The sequence below is a fragment of the Nestor notabilis genome, unplaced genomic scaffold, assembly GCF_000696875.1.
Source record: "Nestor notabilis isolate BGI_N333 unplaced genomic scaffold, ASM69687v1 scaffold1391, whole genome shotgun sequence".
In the NCBI taxonomy this organism is placed as follows: Eukaryota; Metazoa; Chordata; class Aves; order Psittaciformes; family Psittacidae; genus Nestor; species Nestor notabilis.
The window spans coordinates 10,150-23,168 of record NW_009914006.1 but is presented as its reverse complement, the minus strand read 5'-3'; the positions used below and the strand labels follow the sequence as shown (position 1 = coordinate 23,168).

At 42.2% G+C, this 13,019-nt stretch overlaps 1 protein-coding gene across 1 annotated transcript; it reads left to right on the top strand.

The window, feature by feature from the left end:
- Nucleotides 1–943: 943 nt before the first annotated feature.
- Nucleotides 944–5,334, top strand: TOPBP1 (topoisomerase (DNA) II binding protein 1; the record flags this gene model as incomplete). Its single annotated transcript, XM_010023443.1, has 6 exons — nt 944–1,058; nt 1,566–1,729; nt 2,625–2,765; nt 3,614–3,703; nt 4,673–4,834; nt 5,101–5,334. Coding segments are annotated over 6 exons (816 nt in total), but the record flags the coding sequence as incomplete, so codon positions are not given.
- Between the last annotated feature and the right edge of the window lie 7,685 nt (nt 5,335–13,019).

The following is a 13,019-nucleotide window of genomic DNA, read 5'->3' as shown; positions in this document are numbered from 1 at the left end:
TCACACCCCGTGTAGACGAGGCCCTCAGTGATACGGGTCAGTGGTGGCCTTGACAGTGCTGGGCAACAGTTAGACCTGATGAGGTTAAAGGTCTTTTCCAACCTGGTTGGTTCTGTAATTCTGTGATTTAAAACCTCAAAGTGGATTACTTCTGTGCAGTTCTATTTCTCTTTCCTCTTTTCTTTGAGATTTTGGGCAAAGAATGTTTGCTCAAAGAGAAAAAGCCTTTATATTCAGACAGATAAAGCTTTCTGTCCAGTTAGTTCCTGCTGGAATGCTGAGGTAGGCTTTGGAATGGGGAGTTACTGTGTGCATTCGTTGGAATTCCTCCAGCCGTGTTAGGATGATGGAAGAAGGTTAGGCCTTTGTTTCCTTGGTGGTATCTGGAATTTATGTTTAGATACAAAAGGAGTTGTTTTTCTGTCAAAAACCTGGTTTAAAATTGTACTATTTAACAGTGAACTTGGAAAGGGCTAGGAAAATGAGATTAGTCTTTTGCAGTGTATCACTTGATGCTCAAACTTCCAGCAGCAGTGTGTCTTTAGAGGCATAACGTGTCATGTTAGTACATAAGCTGTGGTAGAAATGCAGAAAAGCCCTTGAATTTATAGGAAGTCTGAACGAATGAGGCAGTGTGATAGATGGGTGATGATTTTTTCATGTGTTCAACTTCACATTTAGTGGGTATGAATGAAGGATTAGTTTTTATGACAGATTGGTTCAGTTGTGCCCTGAAGAGAGGGGCAGCCACGTGGATGTTAAGCAGGAGCCTAACATTGATTTGATCGAAGCTTTTTGTCAAGTAATTGACAGGTTCGGTTCTGCTTTTGCTGGCTAAAAGAAAACTGAGTATAAAAATAATCCAGAATGTTTGGCAGAGAAATTATCAGCTGTCAACCTAATCTTTCTGTCACATACTCAGAATCTGTTACTGTATTTCCAGGCTGTTACAGAAGAAGAAAAGGCTGATGAAGAACCAGAAAAACTCCGTAAATTTCAGCTGTCTTCTTTTAATCCTGAAGAAAGATTTGATTACTGCCATCTGATTGAGGAATTAGGTACCAGCTATTTGTGAAATGCAGAGAATACTAAGTGTGTGTATGTGTCTGGTCAGCTGTGGCTCGTTGGGGAAAAGAATGGGCTTCTGTTAATGACTTACCAGATTTGAGGTCTCAAATTTATGGCTTTCTGTGCTTGTGAGTGATTCTTTGGATGTATTATTATGATGTGAGTGCTCAGCTTTGCCATAAAACAGCAGTGGGTTTGTCTGCTGGCAGTTTTCTAGCTGTCTCCACAAGAACCTCATTCTTTAATGCTGGGAGTGCCCAGGATCTCCTGTCTTCTGGTGTCTCTCTTACTCCTGTCTGTGTTACAGTGGCACTTTATCAGAGCCGCTCTTTCCTGGCTGCTTCTCCTTCCTTGACAGTGTCACTTCAATGATAATGCTTTCAATGTAAATTTGAGTGAAGTATACTTTTATCTGAATTGAAGTAAATCTCATTTTGAGTTGATCCTTTCTGTGGTACCTTTAAAGAACATGAATCAAATTCATTTCTCAATTCAAGGTGGAGTATTGCTTGAGAAACAGTGCTTTGATCCAAGTTGCACACACACTGTTGTGGGACATCCTCTTCGAAATGAGAAGTTCTTGGCTTCGATGGCAGCTGGGAAGTGGGTGCTTCATCGTTCCTACCTGGAGGCATGTAGAGGAGCTGGCTGCTTTGTTCAGGCAAGTGACCTTATTCCAGAGAAATGAGTATGTTGTTGTAGACCGATGCATTTCTTTTTAGTTTAGACTTCACCTCTCAAACACAATTAGCTGTTTAGGGTGCTCAAGCCTTGGGAGTTTTAGAGGATCCAAAGTCTGGCAAGCTTTTCTCTGGAAACTAGTCCTGGACCAAACTCCCAGTATTGGATAAATGAAATTCCCACACTTTTTATAGCTGTTACTGAAAACTGAAGCTTGAATACCTTTTGATAATTCTCACTGGTATCAGCTGGTATCATGTGGACTTTGTTACACCAGGAATTGATGTTGATCCTTTCAGTAAATGAACATGGAATAGTTTTAAATAATCCAACTCTCTAACCATGCAGATGAATTGGTTTTGAACAGTATCTCTTCCGACTACTCATCTTCCTAACTGTTACTTCACAGTTCTGGGTCTAGTGGTTCTTTTACTTTGACCAGGCTAACTTTTAAAATAATCCCTGTAGACCGGTTCGTATCTTGATGTATCAAAACCAACTTTCCTTCTTTTGGAAGGCACTGCAGAAATGTAGAGTTGATGGCATCCAGAGTAGTGAGTTAATTTGCTCCCTGCTCTGGACTCACTCAAAGGAATTCAATTGCTGTTGAATTCCTTTGTAGATAACTACTAGAGGAATCTGGTTGTGTACATGACTTGATGCCACAGAAAAACATGAGTAGAATTAGTTACGTATGTGTGGTAAAGAGCCAAATCTCTCATTTTACCTAGAGCTGCTTTGGGCAGATAAAATCAACAGATAAAGCTAGAGTGAGTTGGGATTTGGGGGTGGGTGGGGTTTTACTTTTAAACTTCTTTTTCTGCTGGTGAAGTTGGCAGGACTGTTTTTTTAATTCAGGCTTCTGATTGTTCTAGGAAGAAGATTATGAGTGGGGAAGTAATTCCATACTTAGTGTTTTGCCTGGGATCAGCATAAACCAGAAGAAACTAGCACTTGCTGCCATGAGGTGGAGGAAAAAAATCCATAAAGGGAGACAAGAAACTGGTATTGTTGAGGTATGGTATTGTGGAGATATTTAGATACTCAGCATGGGTGGACAGGCCAGGGCTGTGTGCATACTATTGGGTTTAAAATAGCACAAGGTTATCCCTTTCCTAAGGTGCTTCCCTAAAGCACTGTCTGTGATCTTTAGGGTGCAAGTTCCATAGTCTTTCAGTGAGATTTTTGAAAGTGGGACTTTCCCTCTTGTTAAAAGACTCTCCAAAGGAGTCCCAAAAAGAGTTTCCCAAAGTCTTCTAACTCCTCTCTCACTTTGAGCATTGCAGTCGAGCATTCATTGAAAGGTAGAAAGAGTGATGATGTTTCAGTCACATCAGGATGAATCTTGACTTCATGTATTTTGCAATAACCTTTTTAAAATGAATGCTTGTGACAATCTACCCTTTTTCTGCTTGGAAATCACAGTGAGTGCTTGTAGGAGGCAACCAGTAGGCCCTAGGTGCTGTTTCTGTAACTATGAGTAGTTAACTGTGTGTGTACATGTGTTGGGGGGGGAAATACTGTTGTTTCCAGGTAACTGTCTTTTCTGAAGATGTGTTTCTGTGAGTGAATGCCTGGTGTTCAGGAGGAAATACTCATTGCTGAGGGTCACTCCCTACACTGATTTGCCCATCTTGCTCTGCAGGTGTAAGGGCTTGGTGACAAGCTGCCTGACTGTGCAGTGGTGGCCCAACAGTTGTATGTTCTGTGGGGTTTTTTCTGCCATTTACACTTAGAGACAAAACAAGGTGATGCGAATCTTTACCTGATGGATATTCCTGAAAGGGGGAAATTAGAGATCCAGTAAGTCTTTGTAGTTTTGTAGTACAGATGTACTTTTGGCTAAATTGAGTCTTTTATCTAGGGAGCTTTCAGTGGCTGGAAAGTGATCCTGAATGTTGATCAAACCAAGGAAGCAGGATTCAGGCGCCTTCTTCAGTCAGGAGGAGCAAAAGTATGTAGGGTTTTAATAATTAAATACACATATGTGTTGGGTTTTGTGGGGCTTTGGTTGGGGATTTTTTTCTTTCTGTTAAACTCTATGCTGGGCATTTTTTGTGTGAATAAAAGGTCTTAAGCAAGAAAATTGCTTATACAGGTGTCCTGGGTTCAGCTGTAAGTTATTTTTCTCCTTCGTAGCAGCTGGTGCAGTGCTGTGTTTGGGCTCTACCCTGAGAACAAGCTGATCACACACCGATGTTTTAGTTGCTGCTCAGCAGCACTTACCCCAGTCAAGAACTTCTCAGTGTCATGCTCTGCCAGGGAGGAGGGGAAGCCAGGAGGAAGCAGAGACAGGACACCTGACCCAAACTGGCCAAAGGGGTATTCCATACCACAGCACGTCATGCCCAGTATATAAACTGGGGGGAGTTACCCAGAAGGCCCAGATCGCTGCTCGGGTCGGGCTGGGTATCTATCAGCGGGTGATGAGCGGTTGTGTCCTCTCCCCTTGTTATTCCTCTTATCATTATTATTGGTAGCAGTAGTGGTTTGTATTATACCTTAGTTACTGGAGAGCTGTTATCTCAACCCGTGGGAGTTACATTCTTTCCATTCTCCTCCTCCGAGTTACCGGCTGGGCCTAAACCACGACAACAGGATATCTGAGACATGGTCAGAGGGTGGGAGGAAAGAGCTGTGTCACTGCCATTTCCAAGCAGTCAGGCACAGCAGCTTTCTTGGGGTCACACAGTAAGAGTGCTGGTGGGAATTAGGATCGAATTTGTGTGCCCTGCTCTGATGAGAAGGATCACCCTTCTTTAAAGGTGTGTGATGGTACAGAACGCAGCTGTAAATGGCATATTATTCCCCATTAGTTTGCTAGTTAATTTGATGGGTGAAATTACAGGTCATGAACTGCATTTGTCTTGGGGAAAGAACCACAAAACTAAACTCGTTTTGTCTGTCGTGTTTTGATGTGTAGGTGTTCTCTGGTCATTCTGTGTCTCTCTTCAAAGAAGCAACTCATCTCTTTGCTGACTTCAATAAGCTGAAGCCAGAGGACAGCAGGGTCAATGTAGCAGAGGCAGCAGCCCAGGGAGTGAACTGCCTGAAACCAGAGTACATCGCTGACTACCTCATACAGGTGTGCATGCAGGAATCCTGGCCACAAGTGCCTGGGCTCAGCACATATGTGGCCTCAAACTAATCTGACTTGTTGTAGAGCTGGCAGTGCTGCAGGGTAGGCAGCTTGCAAAATGTATTCAAAATGTAGGTGTGCAATGTTGGGTTTGATAGCTTCCATTTTAGAAAACTAATGAGCTGTTTCTTTCTTCTCAGAAACTTCTTGAGCTAAACAAAGACTTAAGCTAAACCCCTGGGTTGTGTTTTTTTTGTCTTCCTCTACTGAAGGATCCACCTCCCCCAATGGAGTCTTACTGCCTGCCACAAGCTGAATCTTCCCTTCAGAACAACGCAGAACTTGGAACAGGATTGTCCCAGAAAAGAAAAGCACTGGGCGAAACAAGCCGAGTCAAGCGATCCAAAGTCCACTGAGCAGCTCCTGTGCTTTTCACTTGTACATTTTTAAATTCATATTTATATTTTTTCATTCTTGCCACCAAAATTAAAAGCTTTCGAGTTTCACTTCTCATTTGTCCTGAGATTAAAATAACTTCACAGTAACACTTACAGGAAAGATTGCTTTGGTTACCAGTAGCATCTAAAAACATGGCAAGAACTCATCCAAAAAGTACTCCAGAATGTCCCAACTGTCCCACTAATGGTTTCGTTTAGGGACACCATTGTGTAATAATGGGTAAGAAATACTTTGTGAGATGCTTGTCATACCTTCTGTCTGTGTTGTGGGGAAAATACCAGTTGATTGATAGGAATTCTATTCAGGAATTCTCTTAGGTTTCATATGAATTTTTCCTCTTTTGTTGTTTTCTATTAGAGGGGAAGGAGGAAACAGGCCAAAAAGAATTGGTTTGTAAATTTTTGTACTAGTAGAGTGTATGAATGACTTCCATAAAGCAGAGGCACTGCTGAGGTGCTGCCATTCTGAGCGCTGATGCATCTGTTGAGCAAACCTAGAACCAACTCTTTAACATGAGAGGTGAAGTTTGCCTCACCACGCTCCCAGTTTGGGTCTGCGACAGGAAACAGAGCCAGAACAAAGATGCTGGTTTCCAGCAGCTGGAAATGGTCTTACTCAAACAACCACAACATTTGACAAACTGACCTTTTAGTAACTATGGGGTCTGGGTCTCTCTTTACTGAACTTACTGTATGTGAGTTGTGCTGTGCTTGGGTGAAAGTGTGCTTATGAAAGAGTTGTGTTTAAGCAGCTGGAACTGCTGTGGCCTGTCTGAACTGAAAAGCACAATATCCAGTTGCACAGGACCAGTGTAGTTGTCTGGGGGAACATATGTAACATCTTTAATTTGCCTCTTCACTGCAAAGGTTTATTTCTTCACTGTAGGAGGTTTATCCTACTTGGATTTTCTAGCTGCTGAGTACTGTTGTACAGGAAGTCTTTGCATCAGTACCAGTTGCAGCTGGAACACAGGAAGTGCTATGCAGTCTGGAGAGCCCTGCTTCAGGCTGGGGAGAACTAACCCCCTGTGGTGGAGGAAGGGATGAGGTCTCCAAGTAGGAGAGGACAGGAAGGCAGCCTGCCCTGGTGTGCAAGGCTCTGCTGTCTGCTTCCTACTGTAATGCAGGGGATGTTTTGTCAGTGAGCTCCAAAACACGCTGTCAGGATGACCTGAAGGAATTGTCAGGAAGGACTGAAAGATGCCTGTGGCCGTGAGGGATTTGTTTCTTTTCTGTGCCCCCATCACTGCACACTTGGGCTGTGGCAAGATTGTTGAGCTGCAGGGACTAGTCTTGCCACCTGCTTTGCTTTTCTTGATCTTAACAGCTTGAATGCTTTTTGCTCTTTGTGGGTGCCCAACAAACATCTCCAATTTGCTCCATATCCACATACTGAAAATAATGCTGCTTTTAATGCCTTAAATCACACTTTGAGTTAACTTTGTATTTCCCTGGCAACTCTCTGTTCAACCCCCAAAATGCTGCTTTGCTTGGCAGGTATTTGAAACAGGTGTGAATATTGGCAGGTGAGACCTAAGGGTCCTGTGATTTTGCTGTATTTTTATTTCTTCCCAGTCGTTGGAAGAAGCATCTGTGGAAGGGTCATGCTGCTGTTCTCATGCTAGAGCTAAGAAACCACTCCCTGACCCACTTAGCTAAGCTTTAAGGAAGTCTTGGAGCCACACAGCCACTGTGAATTGTGGGGGCAAAGCAGAAGGGGAGCAGCTGAAATCAGGCACATCCCAAGCTCCATTGGAACCAGTAACATGGGACCTGAGCATTACCTGTTCTCCAGGCATCTGCTCAACCCGTGCATGTGTGTGCCAGCCCCTCTTCAACACTGAGCCTGGAACCAGCACAGTGCTGTCCCCACACTCACTGCTCTGACACTGAAGAGAGGTGAGAATTCAACAGCGAGACAAACTGGAGGTATGAATTCAGTTAGTACTGTTAAGATAAATTTATTTTCTTCAGCTTTCTTCACAGGAAACATCACAAAAGTGCTTTACAGAGTTTCATACCGTTCCTCTAACATGGGACAAAAGGGCAACAAGAGGTGTGTGCACTGCAGTTTGCAGTTGTCATCTGCAGAAGCCATGAGAGGTAAACCAGGGTAAAAAAATCTACTGCCAGTAAAATAGAGTTCAGATTTGGAACTTAAATTATACCTCTAAACTATATATATAAATATACAGGCACCATTAGGTTCCTGTGTTAACTGTGGGGGCCACACAGGGATTCTCAGACCATACTGTACTCAACTTCGCTGAAGCAGTTTCTGCTGTGCTCAGGGGGCTCCCAGCCACCCCTTTTCCCAACCAGACAGAATCATTCATTCTTTTGTGCTACAGTGAGCACTCAAATGGCTTTTATCTTCATTTCTTCAGGTTCAGACTGGTGGTGAGACATTCTGGTACACTGTTGAAAGCAAATTCAGTTTCCTATTTTTTCAGTTGCAGAGACTATGCTTTGCTCAGTCATCTCTTCATTAAAAAAATGAAGAGGCTTTAGGCCAGACCCTGCTATCCAAGTAAGCCAGTTTTGTTTGAGCTAGCACATTACCAGTCATGCAACCCTACTCATAGCTGCACCGTGCTGTACTGTGACCAGTGCTTACTGCCTCCATTTTGCTCTATTTCATGGGAATTAGGCTCCTCAGTAGCCTTCCAGGGTCTAGGTTTAAATTCCCCATGGAGATCACATTTACTTGCTAAGCAGTTTTGCAACAGATGGAGCCATGTTTGTGATGCTGGGAGCCCTGACTGAAGAAATACAGTGTGATCAAGACTCAGTTTTTGCTTATAGAGCTTTCTAAAGGGTGAATTTCTGAAGTGGTAATTCAGGCACCTGACTAGAAATCTTTGGCATGGTAATAATGTAGATGAATGAAATGAGGGAATGCTCTGGGGTGAAAAAAGGTCAAATCAGGAGACTTTTGCTGGGCTTTGAGTTGTAGAAAAAAACCAAACCAACCATAAAGATCAGCAGAGCCAATAGTCTAGAAAACACTGTCATGCCAGTTAACAAAGCCAGTTTGCCTCCTACCCAATTCCCAGATTAAAGACAGTGCACAGTCAGAGTACCAACTAGTCGGTCCTGAGGTGGTTAGTAGATAACACAGTGAGGATTTACAGTGGCAAGAAAGGGCTAAAGGGCTGTGGTGAGTGTAGCAGCAGAAGGGAGTCTTTCACATCCTGTCCCACACAGATGGAAGTACTACACTAACAACTCCCAGATACTGCTGATCTGCTCCATTCCCCCTCATCCCCTCCAAATTAACCAACACCTCAGCTCCAGTTTGCCAGCTTTATGAATACCAGCCACCACAACTGCTTTTAACAGAATACTGGCAGTGCTGGAACAGAACACCAGCCACTATTTGGATGCAAAATCCAAGGTATGTTCTTCATACCACTCATCTTCATACCACAGCAGCTGTTGTATATGATGCAGTATTCTGGTATTGAGAGAGTGCAGCTCTCAAGTGGCAGGCTATGCATTCCAACAGGCTTGAGTCTTCCCTCATGACCCCCCCTTTGTATTTATAAATGTAGCATTGCTGGTAAATGCAGTCAGCACTTAAAGACTTAACCTTACTTACAGCTGTACCATCTTTAAAGTACAAGATGAGAATGTGAAGAGGTTAAACCACAAAGACTAAGCCTGTCATCCAGTGTTGCTGCACTCATCTCCATCTCAACGCCTGTAATCTAATTTCAAAGTCCAGTTAAACACTACAACAGGTATGTTCAACTAAGCATGGATGAGCCCAGCTGGTTGCTGGTCAGAGACCAAGTAATACATCTGCTTCATCTCTGCCACAGACATGGAGCAGAGTAACCCAGAAACTTCAAGCAAGCTTGCTACGAGGCTTGTTCATTGAGCTTCCTTTCAGCTGCTGTATCTAGACTTCAAGTGAGATCTCAAATCAAGTTTTAATGAAACTGGGCTCATGTGACAGAAGTAACTCCACTGAAACCAATGAAACTAAGCTCTGGGAGATCAGACTCAGACTTTTAACTGTTTCTCAATATATTTGTTCTCTTATCAGCCTGTTTTTATGGTTTGAATCATTTTGTTATGGTTGTACATACGCTGAACGAGGTACACAGTAAGTGACTTTTTTAATGGAAAAAAGGAAGCTTGTGATGACATTTTAACAATTTTCTGTAGGCAAATTACTTGAAATGAAGCAGTTTTAACTTGATGACTCCAATGCTGTAACTGAGCTACAAAGAAAACTCAATACAGGAGACAAGAAACAGAATAGAAAAGGTCACATTAAGTTAGTAAGAGTGTGTGCCATGCACTAACCACTGGTAGGGAGAGTGCGTTATACACATGAAACTGAAGACTTAAGTACATCAGATGGCAAAAGCCAATGCCCATAGAAAGCTGTTAGGTTTGTCAGCACTGGGGAAGGTGGTGAGTGCCAGGGGATGCTATATCCCTCTGTAAACTTGGCAGTTCAGGGGTGAGAGAAGAAAACCCAAAGCAGGGAATAGAATACTGGAAAGGCTTTAAACCACTCCTACATGTTCTGGTGGAGACTGAGTTAGTTGTGATCTTTCAAGGGGACGATCTAGGCATCACCACGGACAGCTTGATGAAGACATCTGCTCAGTGTGTAGTTGCAGTCAAGAAAGCGAGTAAGGTGTTAGGCTGTATTGAAGACAGAACAATATGGAAAAACATTACAGCATGTATTTCTCCTAAAGGATCCTCCATGAATATTTGCTGTTTCATCAGCACCTTTAAAAAAGTGACAGATTAGAAAAGTATGGGGAAGAAAGTTGTAAGACAATGGCAGAAGCAGCTCTTTGTAGCTGGAAAGACATTAAGACCAAAGTCATTTGTTTATTAAAAGGGAAAAAGGATAGATGATATACATCTTTAAAGTAATTCTCCTCCCCACCATATAGCAGGATATATATCTCAAAGTCATTTTAAGCCACCTACAACTCTCTTGACCTCAATGTCACTCATCATTAGCACTCTAAGTAGTCCAAAAAGCTACCTGTGTTATTTAATGCTTGTTATTTGGCTACTTCAACATTTCCTCTGAAGCAACTGCAGGAGTCTGCTGACATTTAGCAGTAATAATTTCTGACAGGGCATTGTCACGGCTGACGCACAGGAACAAATGTCCTAGAGGTGCTGCAGTGAGAAAAACATCAGGAAGAGAAAAGAGCTGCCAGGCCTCACCTCTGGCCAGTCCCCACCAGACCTGCAGTCTGTCTGCATGCGTGTGTACCATCATCATGTTCTCTGCTTCTCCAGAGGAGGCCCATTGTAAAAGCTGAGCAATGAACTTTGATCTCACCAGTACAGCAGACAGGGGCCTGTATTATTCCTAACAATCATTTCTTCATCTTGCAGTTAACTGATAAACAGGAGATAAGCAGATAAGGTAATCACCACCTCTGTATCTATACACCTTCCTCTCCTGCCTGCTCTTCTCCGCTCTACCTTCTGAGCATTTCTTTATCCCTTTTACAGAAGCCTCCCCCACAGGCAACTATGTCCTTTTGTTTTATTCCCTCGTCTTTTTCTTCCACAGCCTGCCTTAATACCAGACTTTAAAGTTTCAAAGTTCAGATTACTCTCTCCTCTATTTCCATTGTACTTGTATTCTACTTCAACATGGGAAAGGATTAAGAGTAGGACAAACGTATGTTTACATGTGAGAGAAGAAAACTACTTTCCTACCACAAAATACCACTTCGTACCCTGGCACAAATACGTACTCCCAACAGTGAATGTTTCTAGTTCACATAATTGGAATCAACTTTAAAGTAGCCACATTGTAAGAGATGGCTATCCACTGTGAGCAGGATTTTATTTCAGACATGGGGTTCACGAGGTAAAGCAATATTGATTTCACGTATTCCACATAAAAACCAAAAAGCCTTGTATTAATATACCATTTGGGTTGCACAGAGAATTAAGAGAGATGCAATACCAGTTAGATGGAGTGCTCAGCCTGAACCTTTTCCTTACCCATACATACTAAAATAAGTCTAATTACATAATGCTTAAATAGAATGTATTTTACATTCTGTAGAAATACGCCTTTCCCAAAGTAGTATTAAAATACTGTAATGAAAGCTAACATAAAGATTTTCTAATGAAGGTTCTTAGTCCTCTGCAGGGCCTTCCAGCAGTCCCAGCCCTTGACAAGGAGCAGCTTTGGCCTCACAACACCCCTGTGAGGTAGGTGGTTGGAGTTTTTTTGTACAGCTGAGGAAACCGAGGCAAAGGGAAACTAAATTGCTTGAAGTTAACACAGCAGCTCAGTGGAAAACCATGGTCAAATCCCACTCTCCTGGGCCCGTGCTCTTGCTACAAAATGGGCTGCTTCTCAGTGTATGCAGTCGTTTTGGACAATCTTTTCTGTTCTGGTATTCCAGCTGAACTACTTGTTCTGGTGATTCATTAACACTGTTAATTAACATTTCTGACAGTTGCATTCTGGCAAAGCAGCCCCTGAACTTCATCAGCTGTACCAGCATACATTCTAAGTAACTGAACATAAGCCCATGAGATACGTACCATTAGAAGATGCTTCACAATAAAAGCAAATGTCTTCACAGCAATTTGAATCAGCATCTCAGCTTTTTATCATACAGAAGAAAGAGTTTTCTTAAATATGAAACAAATTTTTTCCTAATAAAATTGCTATCTTGGAATTGTCCTTTCTCTGTTTTCTCCACAGGCAACTGCTTAGACAGCTTTGGACCAATGCAAAACTCTACCTTCTCTCTGGACAGATATTCCCAATCCTTTTCTTTGAAGGGAAAAAAGAAAATGGGATGGCTTGCTCAAGTACTGAACTTCACTTTGCCTGATTTCAAGTTACATGGATCCGTCACTTGTGAAAGCAGCACTTCTATCCAACCACTTACACTTCTACTCCCTACCCCTGGCTATGCATCTAATACTATCCTTTAGAAACCCCCCTTCCCAGTCCCTCTCATAGTTCCTGTTTTATTTGCATAATTTCCAATCTCCCATATTTAAAAAGACTAAAAATCTTTTCCTTCCTGTTCTGTTTCATTTCAAATAGAACACGGTGGAACTACACATAGTGCTTCAGAAGCCAAACGCTAGATAGGTGATAGTTACAAGTTATCCAAATCAGTATTAGACTCCTCAGCTGTTTCCTGCTGCCATTTCTTCTTCCATCAGCTAGAGCAGGTTCTCATATGAACCCTGACACAGATGAGCCATCTTTTTAACTTTTTCTTCTGAACTCAGCAAATACACATCAGATTCCCCCCCACCACCACTTTGTACATCCCTAATTCATCTCTCTGAAATGTAAGCGCACATTATTATTTTTGTTCCATTTCCCAAAAAAGCCCGTTTACCTTCAAAATCAATTTGTGAAATTAAAAGCTGAAAGCAGAGAGGAGACAATTTGGGAACTCAGTTACAGGCAGGTGATGAAAGCTGGATTGTGGCTGTTCATAAAGATTTTGAAGTACTCGAGGTGGTTTTGGTATATTAAGTTTCTTGGGCCTCTGATACAAATTGGTCATGTAAAATAGGAGGTATTCATTTCTCTGACCATGTCAGTATTGGAAAGAATAATACATTAATACCTTGTAACTAAGCACCCTTTAAGTACATGAAGCTGTATTAGTCTAAAAAAGAATCATCTGCTCAAGTTAGTTATGGTATTTGACAGAAAACCCCAAGCAAGTTTAAAACTACTCAACCAGGCTGAACTT